Below are 13725 nucleotides of genomic sequence, written 5' to 3' on the forward strand. Positions count from 1 at the left end.
ATTTTCAATCTTCAAAAATCAAAGATAGTAGCACCGCAAACTACATTTAGAAAAATTAAAAGTGAAATAAGTATACATAAAAGGTCCAATCAAAACCACACCATTTCAAATAATGAGAAAAAAGCTTGTCTGTTTTGTTTACAATTAGTAGAATATGTGCTTTACCTGAGAAGATCTACAAAATCCCAAGACAGAGAAGCACTTTCCCTCCGATTTATACTTCATTTGTTCCTCATCCACTTTAGAGAAAGGAATGATATCACTCCCATAGCGGAACCCTGGAGAACAAGAGAAGAGCATCTGTTAAGCATATGGGGCCTCATTTTCTACAAGCTGAAATTGGCCCCACATATACATTAACAATATATGCACACTCCGGATCAAGCCTCTATATACTGTTCCCTGGAATCAAATTTCTGTCCCTTGTGATCAATGAGGGAAAGGAAGCAGCAGATCCACAAACATATACAATATAGAGATAATTAAAATCTAATTATATTTTTTTAAGTAGCATATTCTGCCATCTAGTTACCTTGATGATTATCCAGCCTAGAAGAAAGAACAGCAGCAAATGCAATGTACTAGTTACCAACCAAATATAAACCATGAATGACTATAAAGTATAATCATGATTTATACAAATAATAACAAGAACACATTTATTCAGAAACCTGGAAATCTACAGAGAAAAACTCCTATTGGAAAATTTCAGAACAAAATGTTCCCAAAAATGGATGCTGGAGATTTATAAATGCCTAACGGAAGATGCCAAAATTTTTCTATTCAGAAACATTCAATTGATATGCTGGATATTTTTCTGCATTTAAATTTATTTTATTTCTGGGGTAGGATTGTCTATATATATATATATTTTTAATTACTTAGGGTATTCATACACATATAGGCTCTTGGCTCCTTAAAAAAACTCCAACCCTGTTTCAGGGTCTTTGTTCTATGTACGGTCGAGCCCTTTCACTATATAGTATTGTATGTTTAATAGGGAGAAAGATCATCAAAATCCAAGGAGTCTGACCTTGGGCGGATAAAAAGGAAAAGCACATGCGTGCATCTTCACTCGAAGAAACAAAGAAACGTGTGTGTCTGGGGGCAGATTCTGTGATCCAATGTTTATTTATTAGCCCCTCTCACTCTGTTCATGCAAAGTATTTGATTAAAAAGAAACACGTTTCTATATGTCTTAATAAAAGCTAATGATAAAAAAATGTCAACAAAAAATTAAGAGGGAAATACATGGCACATAAGAGTAGTACATGTTTTTTCAGACATCTTACTTGAATTGTTTAAGAGTAATTTGAAACTTCTCGTTAAAAGTGTCATGTTTTCTGGTTCATCTTTTAAAGGGCAAATCAAGTACTGCAACTTTTGTATATGGCCAAAAGTAGAGAACAGACTACAAATACGACAAGTCTTTGCTCGTATTAACTAATCCCTCTATCTAGAAGAGAGAACTCTACCTATTAGGGGGTAGAGAGTAGGGGACAGGCAAAGGAAGCATGTGGGTAACTGCGAAAAGCTAAGAGAGAAAAGCTACTCACCTATACTCTTTAAACTTAAACCATATTTAACTCTTTCCTCTCCATTGCTCTACCAATGAATTTGCTTTTTGCCTAAGATAAACCAGAGTTGCTTTCTTTGCTTGCAACCAAAAGAATTGGCACCCTCATGTCTAGTCCCTTCTCCTTCCAATTCATCCTATATCCATATGTCCTATTAATCGTCTTAAAACACAACTCTGAGATTCTGCTCCTCAAAATTATAAACAGCTTCATGCTGCTCTCAAAATTAAGCATCAACTCTTCAGTGTATCATTCAGAACCCTTCCTAACTCAGAATAGTATGGAGAAACAGACTCTTGCAGCCCTGGGTTCAAATCTACTGGCTGTTAACTATGTGATACTGCACATGTTAATGAATGTCTTTCAGCCTCAGTTCTCTTATCTGTAAAATGGGGACAAGAGTGCCTACTTCACTGCTTGCTGTGAAGATTAAAAGAGAAAATGCAGGTTGTCTTTTATATACTGCTCTGACCACGAATCTGTATATGCCCAGTACATCTTACCCAACTACTCAGTATCACTGAGAAGGCCCTCTACTTTTCTGGTCTTATGCCCTTAATCATGTTAATCCTCCTACTATGAGACAATCATTATACTAGGATTAAATGACTAGCAAGTAGTGGAGCCAAGATTCTAACCAGTCTGACTCCAAAATTTCTGTTCTTAACCACACTCTACCGATGAGCTGAATTAAAGAATTAGTAGAGATGATGGGATGGTAATTACATTCTAAATATAACTCATGAGAACAAAGAAAGGAGGCATAACCATTACCACTTTTAATCACTCTCCTACCCCCTGAAACCCTGCAAAACATATAAATATACACAAACACTGTGATACAATGCCACACAGATAAAAGGAATTTTTTCAAGGCTTGCAAATTAAAATTATACTGAGACTATTTAGCACATAGTAGTCTGGTGATAAATTTATTATATAAAGACTCTGGCTTCTATCTTAACCATCATTTGGTATCTTATCACTTTAGCTCTTGAACATTCAGCTGGCTTCTAAGCTCTCTGGATAGAGACATGATTTAAATACACTCTACGGAGCTAATGCATATAAATATACGAAGTACAACTCTAAAGATCCCAATGAATATAAAGCAACATGACAAATATAAATAATTTTTTTAACCCCTAAATTACCTTAAGGGAGCTAATCTGGCACATTATGAGACCTGAAATTGGCATTTAGAAAAATGATCACCATGGAAGTCAAAGATTCGCAAAAAAAGTTGCTTCACCCATGTTAATATAAGCATTTGCCTAGCTAGTAAGCTTCAGACTTCAAAACAAAGCCAAGTATTAAGTTCTGTCACTTGAGAAGAGGGAGAGAGTGAGATGAATGGAGAGAGTAGCATGGAAGCATATACACTAACACATGTAAACAGACAGCCAATGGGAATTTGCTGTACAACTCAGGGAACTCAAACTGGGGCTCTGTAATAATCTAGAGGGGTGGGAATGGGCGGGAAGTGGGAGAGAGATTCAAGAGGGAGGGGACATATGTACACCTATGGTTAATTCATGTTGATGTATGATAGAAATCAAACCAGTATTGTAAAGCAATCATCAACAATTAAAAATAAATAAAACCCAGAGAGACTGAATGCATGAGCATACTCCTGTTTCAGAACAGCCCTGCCCAAACCCCAGTAGATGAGTTACAGAACCCAGCATCCCATGATTCCCTCACACAGATGTGTCTCTAGACAAATAACAATACAAAACCTAGCCTGCCTCATATCATCTTGAAGAAAATCTTCCAGGAAACAGTGAAACTCTCATTGGCATAATACCTTGAATAGTATCCTCTTTTGAAACTTCAGTTTCATCATCATCATTCAAGCAATAAACTGTTTCTTTTTGTATAGCTTCTTTTTTCAGAGTTCTTGCATCCACAACTGTCCAACACTTTTTAACCTTCTCCTGTGTAATCTGATTTCCAAAAGAAAAATAAAGGGAAAACAAGGAAAGTCAGGATTCAGACTGAAGAAAGAGGAAAAACTAATACATTCTCTGCTTTACAGAAAAAAATCCAAAACAATCACTCCAGCTACACTGGTGTGTCGTCTCTGGCTTACTGTGGAAATTTTATTTTATAATCCTTTCTACATTTTATTTTCCCCAAGGGTAATCCATAGATAAATATTAATATTCATAGATACTCAAACACTTTCTATGCAAAACCCACAGACTGTTTAATAAAAGAAGACCCTACATTTTGTTACCATACTTTTTCAATAGAGAAGAAAGGGGAAAGCAGTCTATCAGTAATCAGAAATCAATAAGAAAATACGAAAAAGAAGCTACCAAAAGGGGAAAAAAAGGCAAGAGACTTATTCTCATTCTCAGGGACACTATTCTAGGCCTTGAAGTACCTCCATGGTGCTCATGCATGTAGTATGCTTTGGAATTAAGTCCTTGAATATTAAAAGAAAAAAAAAACAGTTTATAAAACATGCTTTTTACATTTTATATATTTAAGTGTGTTTATATATTTATTTTGTACATTTAAAGAAAAAAGGCAAGGAGGGTCATGTGGAGGCATGGATCAGAGGCTGACATTCAAACTGGTATGTCATCAAGTCATTACCAAAAACAACTCATTTTTGAAAGTGTGCTATTATGCACATATGCTACAAAGAGGCCATTTCACACTAATAGGTCAAAATGTACTCATATTTTTTAGATGCTATTACTACCAGATCATTTATAATTGAATTAGATGGGACTGAGCTTTAAAAACTCTGAGCTTAACTCTGGTTTGTATCTGTATTTCTGCTACAATACTACAATAATGCAACTTTTCTTTCTTTTAATGCATTTTCTTTCTTTTAAAAAAGAAAAGGAGAGGGAAAGACTTGAAACTTGTGATTAACAATCAATTGTCAATGGAGAGAAAGAGAAAGAGGAGGGAACCAACTTCTATTACAGACAATTCTTAAAAGTTCCTCTCCTAGCATGCTTTTTACATAAAAGCTAAATAGAGATGAAATAAACAGGGAGAGCAGTTAGAGAAGCAGTAATTATGGTTTTGAATAACCCACACATGAATTGCCAGTTTCTTATATAAGCACATTTGTCTGCCTGGTAACATTTCTTTAAAAAATGTGTACCTACCACTTACCGATTTATAAGCCACAATCTTTATAGACAAATTGGAGCCAATGGTCAGTTGACAGGACCAGGGCATGGAACGCCTCTCAGTTTTCTTAAAGACACACAGCTGTCTCAGAGCCTCACTTAACAAAGAAAAATGTATTATGAAAGCAGCAATTTTAAAATGTTAACCTTTGCTGGATGTTGCATTTAGTTTTCTAGACTGAGAAGTGAGATGCTGTTGATCATAAAGAGAGGAACAGCAGGTGATGACAAGCAAAACTTGTGGCAACTCTCAGTTGGGAGAGAGCCAGAGTACAAATGAGTTGGCTGAGGAAGGAGCTGAATCCCAGCCGAATTTCACTAACAGGTGAAAAGGAACATCTCTATCTTCCCTCATTCAATCTTTTCTTTCAACTCAGCCAGTTGTTTGTAACATTTTTTTTTTTTTCAGGATTAAGGACACTGTGAGGATATGATACAAGCACATTCATAAATGCATTTGCACAACTCCCTTAAAATCACAGACCTCAGGATAAAAAGCCCTACTCTAGGATATCAAAGGGTGGGCTCCATCCTATAATGTCACTGTTCAATGTCATTTAACTCCGCAATTCTTTAGTTCGTTTCCATTCTCTTAAATAAAAGACATGATGAGTATACGCACATTGTGGAGAGAGTTAGAAAATGATCTTTCAGGAGATAAAGGAACTGAGCAGTCCATACTGTCTTAAAATAAAGCAGATATAATAATCCTACGTTTCTCAGTCGGCAGGGAAGGGGAACTGGGAAGTAGCAAACACAATGTACAGAGCTAGTTCCTTTGAACATTAGTGAAGATCAACTCTACTTTCATCTGGTTCCTGATCAAATATAGCAAAGAAAAATACATGCGAGAGGTGGAACTTACGGAATTCACTAAGGATTATCTGGCATTATCCAGAGTTACGGACAAACAGGCCTCAAGAGACTCCGATTTTCAGGAACAATTTACAATGAATAGTAGATATTCTACCTGATACTCTGCTCCAAAGCTTATGGTACACCTTGGCTTTGTATTCGTTGAAGAAGGAGTGGGTCTGAAATCAGGTTTCACCTGCCTCACAGGACATTGCTAGTTGTACTATGAGTCATGTCTAAAATAATCAAGAGGTTTGGATTCTGTTCCAGGGGAAGTTCTGAAGATCAGCATTTTATAGGTAACATCTAAGAACAACTGGATAAATTCTGCAGTAGATATGAACCTCCCCAAATTAGAAGTCACGTTATCTCCCACTAACATCTTCTAGATAAGAATAAGCCTAGCACTGGGCTGTCCTGTAGCACTCTGTGCAATGAGGGAAGTGTTGTATTTCCAACTGTGCCTGTACAATAGGCTACTGAGCACTTGAACTGTGGAGAGTATGACTGAGGGGCTAGAGTTTTAATTTTATGTAATTTTACTGAATTTAAATTTAAGTAGCCACCTGCGGATAATGGCTACTATACCAGATGGCCAAGTTCTGATCCATACCTTCATGGGAGACCTGAAATCAACATAGCTTCAAAAATGGGAAGAGAGACTTGCCTGGTAGTCCAGTGGTTAAGACTGCACGCCCAATGCAGAGGCCCTGGGTTCTAACCCTGGAAACTAGATCCCATGTGTCACAACTAAAGACCCTGCATGCAGCAATTAAGATCCAGTGCAGCCAAATAAATAAACATTTAAAAAAAGGTGAGGACAACACATAGTAATTTCCCTCCTTGCTGTAAGAAACTCTTAACAATAATTTTATTGGCCGGTAATTCTTTCAGTATCATGGTGAACGTGTTCACTTCAGACATGTATTCCCACATTAAAGCAAGCCATGTTCAAATTTGAGAGAATAATTTAGAAAAACACATTCGAATGTATTACAATTAGAACATATACTAAGACAAAGAAACATCACTTTATAGGATTCCTCTTTGATTCTTTCACCAATCCCTTGGGAAATTACAGTTTAATTTCCAAAATCCCCATTTACCTGCAATTTTCCAAGAGTATCTATACTTAGAAAAGCAGGTTTATCACTTATCAACTATAGCTCATTAGAATTATGTAAAAATTGTGACTGAGAAGAAAAATTAGAGCAGATATACACTATCACTACTCAAAAAAATCTTAATTGTTGATCTACTTCAACAATTAAGAATTTTATTTAAAAGGCTCGTGCTTTGTGTATTTATTGATAAACTGAAATGAATTCTTTAACATTAGGTAGTATTCCTGAAAATCTGAAACTCTAAAAAAGGAATACTGTGCAGTAGAGTATGCCGCCACCACTTTTACCAAATCAAGCCCCTCAAATATACACCATTCTAGATGCCAGGGGCCGTTGTCACGTTCTTTGCTCAAACTAAGTGCATATCCAATTCCAACAGAGAATAACAGTCTCTTCCACTATCTCTGGATGGCTGAAAAAAGCAGCTTGCTTTATTGTTACATGGTACTTCCGGGATTTCACATTTCTTGCCTTTACAAAGCCCATATGGAATAAGTAGGTTATAAATTTGGGGGTTTTGTTTTGTGTTTGCCTGACCAAACTATTTTGTGACAAAAGCTTTAAAAAAAAAAAAAAAAATCACTCTATTATATATAGGGACTTCTCTGGCAGTCTAGTGGTTAAGACACTGCACTTCCACGGCAGCGGGCATGGGTTTGAACCCTGGTCCGGATGCACACTGCACAGCACAGTCAAAAAGCTAAAAATAAATAAATAAATGGCAAAAAATTACTATATTATAGTATACTGCCTCCCAAACCTAAATCAGAGGACAAGAGGATACTGAGTATTATCTCAGATCTGATACCACTTTTATAATTAAGAATATTTTTTAGGTGTATGACAAGGAAGGGCCTGAGAAATGTATCCCAAGCTTGGCATAAAGAAGAAATCTACCACCTCATCTTTTATCATTTGACTTGTTAAATCTTTCATTATATCTATATATTTCCAACCTCTCCTGACAGTCCTGGAAATAAAGGAGCAACCTTGTGCCAACCATGCAAACTTCAAAGAAAAGGATTAGAGGCTGGTATACCATTTTTTTAATAAAAACCAGAGTATTTATTAAAGTGTTAGTATAACTGTTAATTCAAGAATGGCTCAGAAAAGGAAAAGCATTAGAGAGCTCTCTGATCAAAAGAGAAATGAATATGCTTACAACTGAAATTTGTAGACAATGTTTTCACTTCTTACCTAAAGGAATAAATTTCCTCCAGCCCATCTTCACCTTCTAAAGACATCATCACCTTTTTCACCATCTGAATACCTTCTTTTTGCTGCTTGGTGATTCCTTTTGGAGGAAAGGAAGGCCCGTGGTGGTCTGAGAGCAAGCTGCCATCTCCTCTGTCCCCAGTTCCACCTTGCTTGCCAATCGGGAAAGGCAAACTACCAAGAAAAGATCAGCAGTAGTTAAGAACACAAGTTCTGAAGCCAAATGATAAACTGGGTTCCAATTCTGTAACTGTCACTCACTAGCTGTGAGAAAATGGGCATGTCAGTCAACTTCTCTGAGCTTTACGTTTCTCAGCTGTCAAATAGCACTCAGCTACCTTAGCCAGTACTCTTACCAGTTTCAAGTAACTGAAACCTCTTTGGTTTGGATTTTATGGGGGAAATTTATTGGCTTACATAACAAAATAATTCAAAGAGCGAGGCTGCACATGGCCTTAGGATGACTAGATCCAAAGTCTCAAACACCACAGGGATTCTGTGAGCCTTTCACTCTATCTCTGTATTTCATCTTCATTTGCCTTTATGCTGGCCTGCTCTCTCCTCCACATTGCTTCTGAACACCCTCAAGTGCATAAAGCCCAATTCTACTACCAAAGAGGGACTGAGGGTTTAACCCTCTACTCTCCAATTCAAAAAGCACAACATCAAAAGCAGGAATCAATGGTAACCTGGGGGCCAGATCTGGAAGGTCAGCTTTCATTCAAGCCATAAGGTTAAAGAGTAGGAAGAAATGCTTCCTAGAAAAAAGCTGGGTGACATTCTAGCCAGACAAAAATAACAAACAAATGCCCATTAATGATTTCTCAAGGTTATTATAAAGATCAGTAAGATAAAGTGTTAAAATACTTACACCACAAACATTATCATTATTTTAGATATAAAATTCTTATACAGAAATCAGTTAATTGCTAGAAATAAGTAAAACCAGTTTTGTTCTTGCTTCACTCCAGTTGTTTGACTGAAATGAGACTAAAACTAGATTGGGATCAACAGTCATGGGAATAGTCAATAATCAATATACAAATTGAAAAGCAAACCAACGAAACACATTTTATGATAATAATCTATATGACACTTTATAAATGCTTTCATATAAACAATCTCATTTCATCTTTATATTATAGGTAGAGATTTCTATCTTCATCTTTTGAAAAGAAATGGAATATACAGAGACAAAATAATTTAGCCAAAGCCGCATAGCTAAAGATGAGCAAAGACCTGGTCATCTGACTGAAAGAGCAAGGTTCTTTCCACTGTAGCACGTCACCCCACTGTGTCCCTGGAAACCCAAATGGCTTCTTCAGTTTACTCAACATTATCTGTTAGTGACCCCATGTGGATTTTAAGGTGATTCCTTTATCATTTTATTTGCCATTATTAAAACAGAGCTTCCCGTTTACATTTTTTTCTACATATTGTTTGCATGACAGATGTATATGTCCTGTATTACATGAAAAAAGAGCTTCCAGGGAGCAGGATATGGCACATCATGTTTCATGAGACTATTGCTGCTTCCAGAGCATCAACCAGGAAGAAGGGATGATGAAAATAAAGGATCAGGAAGGTCTGGTCCAACTAGAAGAATCAATCATACATGGGAGACACCAAACAAGAAAACCCAAAACTCTACTTTGGATGCTACAGGTTTGCAGCAAAGGAAGAGAGAGTTAAACAATCCAATCAGCATTTTATAAACAACCAGTCAAATACCAAGCCAGTGGAAGAAAAGGCTCTGTTCTGTCTCAGCTTGCTTTACAGTATTGCTCACACAAAAGGAAAAGTAGCCCTTTCCAGTGAAACTGACAGAAGTACAGGACGTGTGAAGGATGTAAAGACATCTGAGATTATGAGCAGGGAACAGAAACCACGCTGGGCTTTTGAAGTGCCGAGAAAACCTCGACTCAGTAAGAAGAATCACTTAAAAAGCACTTAATTTCTCTGAAGTACCATCTTAACAAGTATCAGCTTGATGGCTTATTCTGAACTATTTTTCTACAGTTCTACAGAAAGGAGATGCCCCTCAGCAGTCTTAAGAAGTACATACATGCAAGAGAGGTTCTTAATTCCCCATGGCAGACATTTTAAAGAAGCCGTGGGCTTACCACTCGGAGCTGGAGGCTTCCTGGTAGAGATTTCAGTCTGAAAAATGAGTGTCCTCAGAAGACTAATAATTCAACATTCTATACTATCACTCTGGTTTTACCAAAAAATAGGACAAGGAAAAACAGGTTTTAGATGGAGCAGGAAGGATTAATGTAGTGAAAAGAACTTTCTGTAAGGGATATAAAATAAAGTACCTGGAGGGGAAATTCAAGTTATTGAGAGAGGAGGGACTCTCTCCCTAGAAAACTATGAAATATATTTTCCCCCTAAGTTTGTTACCTCATCTGTAAAAACACACAGCAAATTACATTTTACAAATGTGTATGTATCCTTTAGATCTGAAAATGAGTTAAAAATAAGCATATGTGTTTAAAATGGTTCCCAAGTTGACATTCTTCTCTATCCTAAAAACATCTACTGTCTTTAAGACACAGTTCTCTAGGACATTTAAGAGAAGACACTACCAATCTGGTAACTGTTGAGTAAAGTCTTCTATGTAGACAGGGGATGAACTGAATGATCTTAATGCTGCTGCTGCTAAGTTGCTTCAGTCGTGTCCGACTCTGTGCGACCCCATAGACGGCAGCCCACCAGGCTTCCCCGTCCCTGAGATTCTCCAAGCTAATTCCTCAGTTCTTTGAGTCTGCTACAGAGCTAAATTCCCATGTTTCACTGTGACTTTCATCCCGTTATCATCAAAACTCAGAAGAGTTACCGGAACACAGAGAGTAATCAATGAGTGCTGGCTGAAGTTATTAATGTGGCAGATTCTGACTCAAGAGCAGAGAGGACTCCTGCAAACCAAGCGCTCTATGAAGGGGTCCTATCACCGCATCATGAGAGCACAAGAGCTGTCCACAATTATTATTTGTATGGTCTTACAAGAACTGCAGGGAGATGCCAGATTTCTTCAGGTTATGAATTATAATATCCAGCTGATCTCTGCTGAATGGGCTGCTGAGGTCAGTGAACACTTCAATATGCCTCTTCTCAAACTTCTTTCCTCTAGAAGACAGAGTTAGCACATTAACAAATCATTCTTCTGAATCATTTCCTACAAATTCAAATGTACTTGGTCACTGAGCAGAAAAAGGGTAAGGAACCAATTAGCTCCAGTTAACAATGTGATTACACTCTAGAAGTCCACATGCTGTTGATGCTAAGTTCTTACTAAACACATAATCAACAAAGTTGTGACTCACACTTTAAACATCTTAGGCAAAATTTTTGAGCATTATGGAAATATTAAGTCTCTGATTTCCGAACTTTAACCACCTCAGTTAAAGGTGTGGTCACTATGATAAAAAGGATCCCCTTCCAGCCTTCAGAAGGTAGAATATAAACAAGGAACTCTCCCGGCCTCCCTGGTGGCTCAGACGGTAAAGAATCCACCTGCATTGCGGGAGACCTGGGTTCAATCCCTGGGTTTGCAGGGCACCACAACTACAACCGTGCAAGGGTTCATTTTCCAAACAGTCTGATTCCACACTGAGAGGTTCATTTCCAACTCTCTTCAGCTGAGATACTTACAAAGTTTCTTCTTGAATCAAATCCATGCAGACGATGAGGGCATCCAGGACTCAGCTAGTTAAGGGCAGAAGATAACGTCAAACAGTCCCTTTATCCCCCCAAAATGCAACTTTTCCCCAGTGAGACCCAGTGCTGGAACCTGTGGACACTGGGCTGACTGTGTGATGATTTAAAAGTACTTGCCCAAGTGCCCTTCTTCCAAGTTTATTTCAGTAACATATATCCATATATATATTAAAAATCAAAGTAGACTTCCTAAAACATACAACCAGGAAAAATGAAGTAAGCCGAAAGGTAATCTCACATATTCCACTCATTTAATGAAAAATTATGATGCCATTTTACTGTATCGAGAACTTATCTTCTGTGATTATAGCCCATTCTTACACATGAAGTGAGCCATAATGTAGCATCTGTAAGTCACTCCCAGCACAGCAGCACCTCCCAGTGACCAGAGATGGCATCACTGTTTAAAAAAATAAGAGGAACAGGACACCTGTGGAAGAAATTGTTAAGTCTCACAGTTGGGGCATCAGTCTGATTTTTGGCATACAAATATCCTCTATGCAGGAAGGCTAGGAGAACGCTAAGGCTGTACTCTTTGTACAGCATTACGTCCAAACATATCTAACTACTGCCACCACCATGCCTTCTGCACACAGTCAACACACACACTTCTGATACTTTCCATCCTCTCAATGTCACGAGGGCAGACTGGAGGGCTTGGAGTCCAGGCACCCAACCCAACCTTTTAATGTGTAATTAAAAGTCCACTCACCCAACCAATTAATGGGCTTGGAGTCCACCCACCCAACCAGTTAATGTGTAACTATTTCACACTAAGTCCTAATGTGCTTCACATCCATGATGTCCTCAGCGCCAAAAATGTCCATATACTCAGAGCAAGGACTCTTAAAGAACCTCACTGAACTAGATGACAATTCCCTAGGTTAAAGGAAATTTCTTCAGAGTCGTCTCTGGCTGAAAAAAGGATACGGTCAGCTTGCTGAGAACCTGGCTGGATTTTGCTTTCAATGTCCTCCAGCAGGTCAAAATCCGGGCGCATCAGATGTCTGTGCACTGTGATGTTCTGATACTGATCCCCAGCAGCGAGGGCATTCTCGGTGCCATCGGTACCAAAAAGGACCAACGCAACTTCATCTTTGTTCTCAGCAAACACCTAGAGAAGTACGTGAGAGGGCTGCAAATCATACAATATCACCTGGAGGCCATTAGATAATTTACCTTCTGGGAGCAAGACAAGCATATTTCCCCTGGGGAGGCCCCTGGGGCCATTGGCAACAACAGGATACTGGGCTAACTGGCCCCTGGGATTGATGGGCAGTGACAGTTCCTAGGTTCTAAGTGGACTTCTTCATTGACTAAAGGTCCTGTCCTTTCAACACACTTTGTGGTGGAGGAATGGGTGGGCACTAACTGCTTTTGATGAGTTTCTTTGATGTGCTTCCACCCAAATCAGACTCTCATTCTCAGTGAAAACTAATTACAGATGATTTGAAAAGATTTTAGTCTGTCTTTCTGGAATGACTATCCCTGGTTGAAAATTTCCAGAGATTAAAAGAAAATACTGGTTCATATTCTATATCCCAGCAATTTCCCCTGTAGGTATATATATACTATAGAGAAGCCCTTACACATGTACACAAGACAACAAGGGACAAGAAAGTTCAAGTTCACTTCAGCACTGTTCATAACAGGGCAAAACTTTAAACAGTCAACTGAAGAATCCAAAAACACACTGCAAAATATTTAACAATGGAATATTATACCCTAGTTAAAAAAAATAAATGAATTTGTTCAGTGTTTACCAACATGGATAAATCTCAAAAACATAAGGTTGAGAAAAAGTAACTTGTGGAATTATATGTACTGCATAATACTATGACATATACTTTTGAGAGCTTCATACAATACTAAATATTATTTACAAATACACTTAAACCAAAGTATAAAATATGCACAGTAATAACTGAAAATTCTGAGGAAAGGAGGGGAGGAAGAGGAAAGAAAAGTGTTAGGAGGAGACACACAGGAGGCCTTAATTTAAGATTTTTTAAGAAAGAAAAGAAATCAAACAAATAGTGTAAAACTTTAGGGCGATATAGCTCTAGACAACGGGAAAAC

At 37.8% G+C, this 13725-nt stretch overlaps 1 protein-coding gene across 4 annotated transcripts in view; it reads right to left on the bottom strand.

Moving 5' to 3' along the window:
- XRCC5 (X-ray repair cross complementing 5) overlaps window positions 1-13725 on the bottom strand; it is an 86720-nt gene that overhangs the window by 66679 nt on the left and 6316 nt on the right. For all 4 annotated transcript variants that reach the window (XM_086341283.1, XM_086341266.1, XM_086341288.1 and 1 more), the window contains exons 3-9: window positions 12577-12760; window positions 11581-11629; window positions 10933-11055; window positions 7909-8100; window positions 4716-4830; window positions 3385-3523; window positions 166-278 (exon numbers count right to left, since the gene is read on the bottom strand). In XM_086341283.1, the coding sequence (XP_086197409.1) occupies window positions 166-278; window positions 3385-3523; window positions 4716-4830; window positions 7909-8100; window positions 10933-11055; window positions 11581-11629; window positions 12577-12760 (915 nt within the window). The remainder of the gene's footprint in view (window positions 1-165; window positions 279-3384; window positions 3524-4715; window positions 4831-7908; window positions 8101-10932; window positions 11056-11580; window positions 11630-12576; window positions 12761-13725) is intronic.

Source organism: Bos grunniens, chromosome 2 (genome assembly GCF_055505025.1).
Source record: "Bos grunniens cultivar Pamir isolate PY7600 chromosome 2, Bosgru_T2T1.0, whole genome shotgun sequence".
NCBI lineage: Eukaryota > Metazoa > Chordata > Mammalia > Artiodactyla > Bovidae > Bos > Bos grunniens.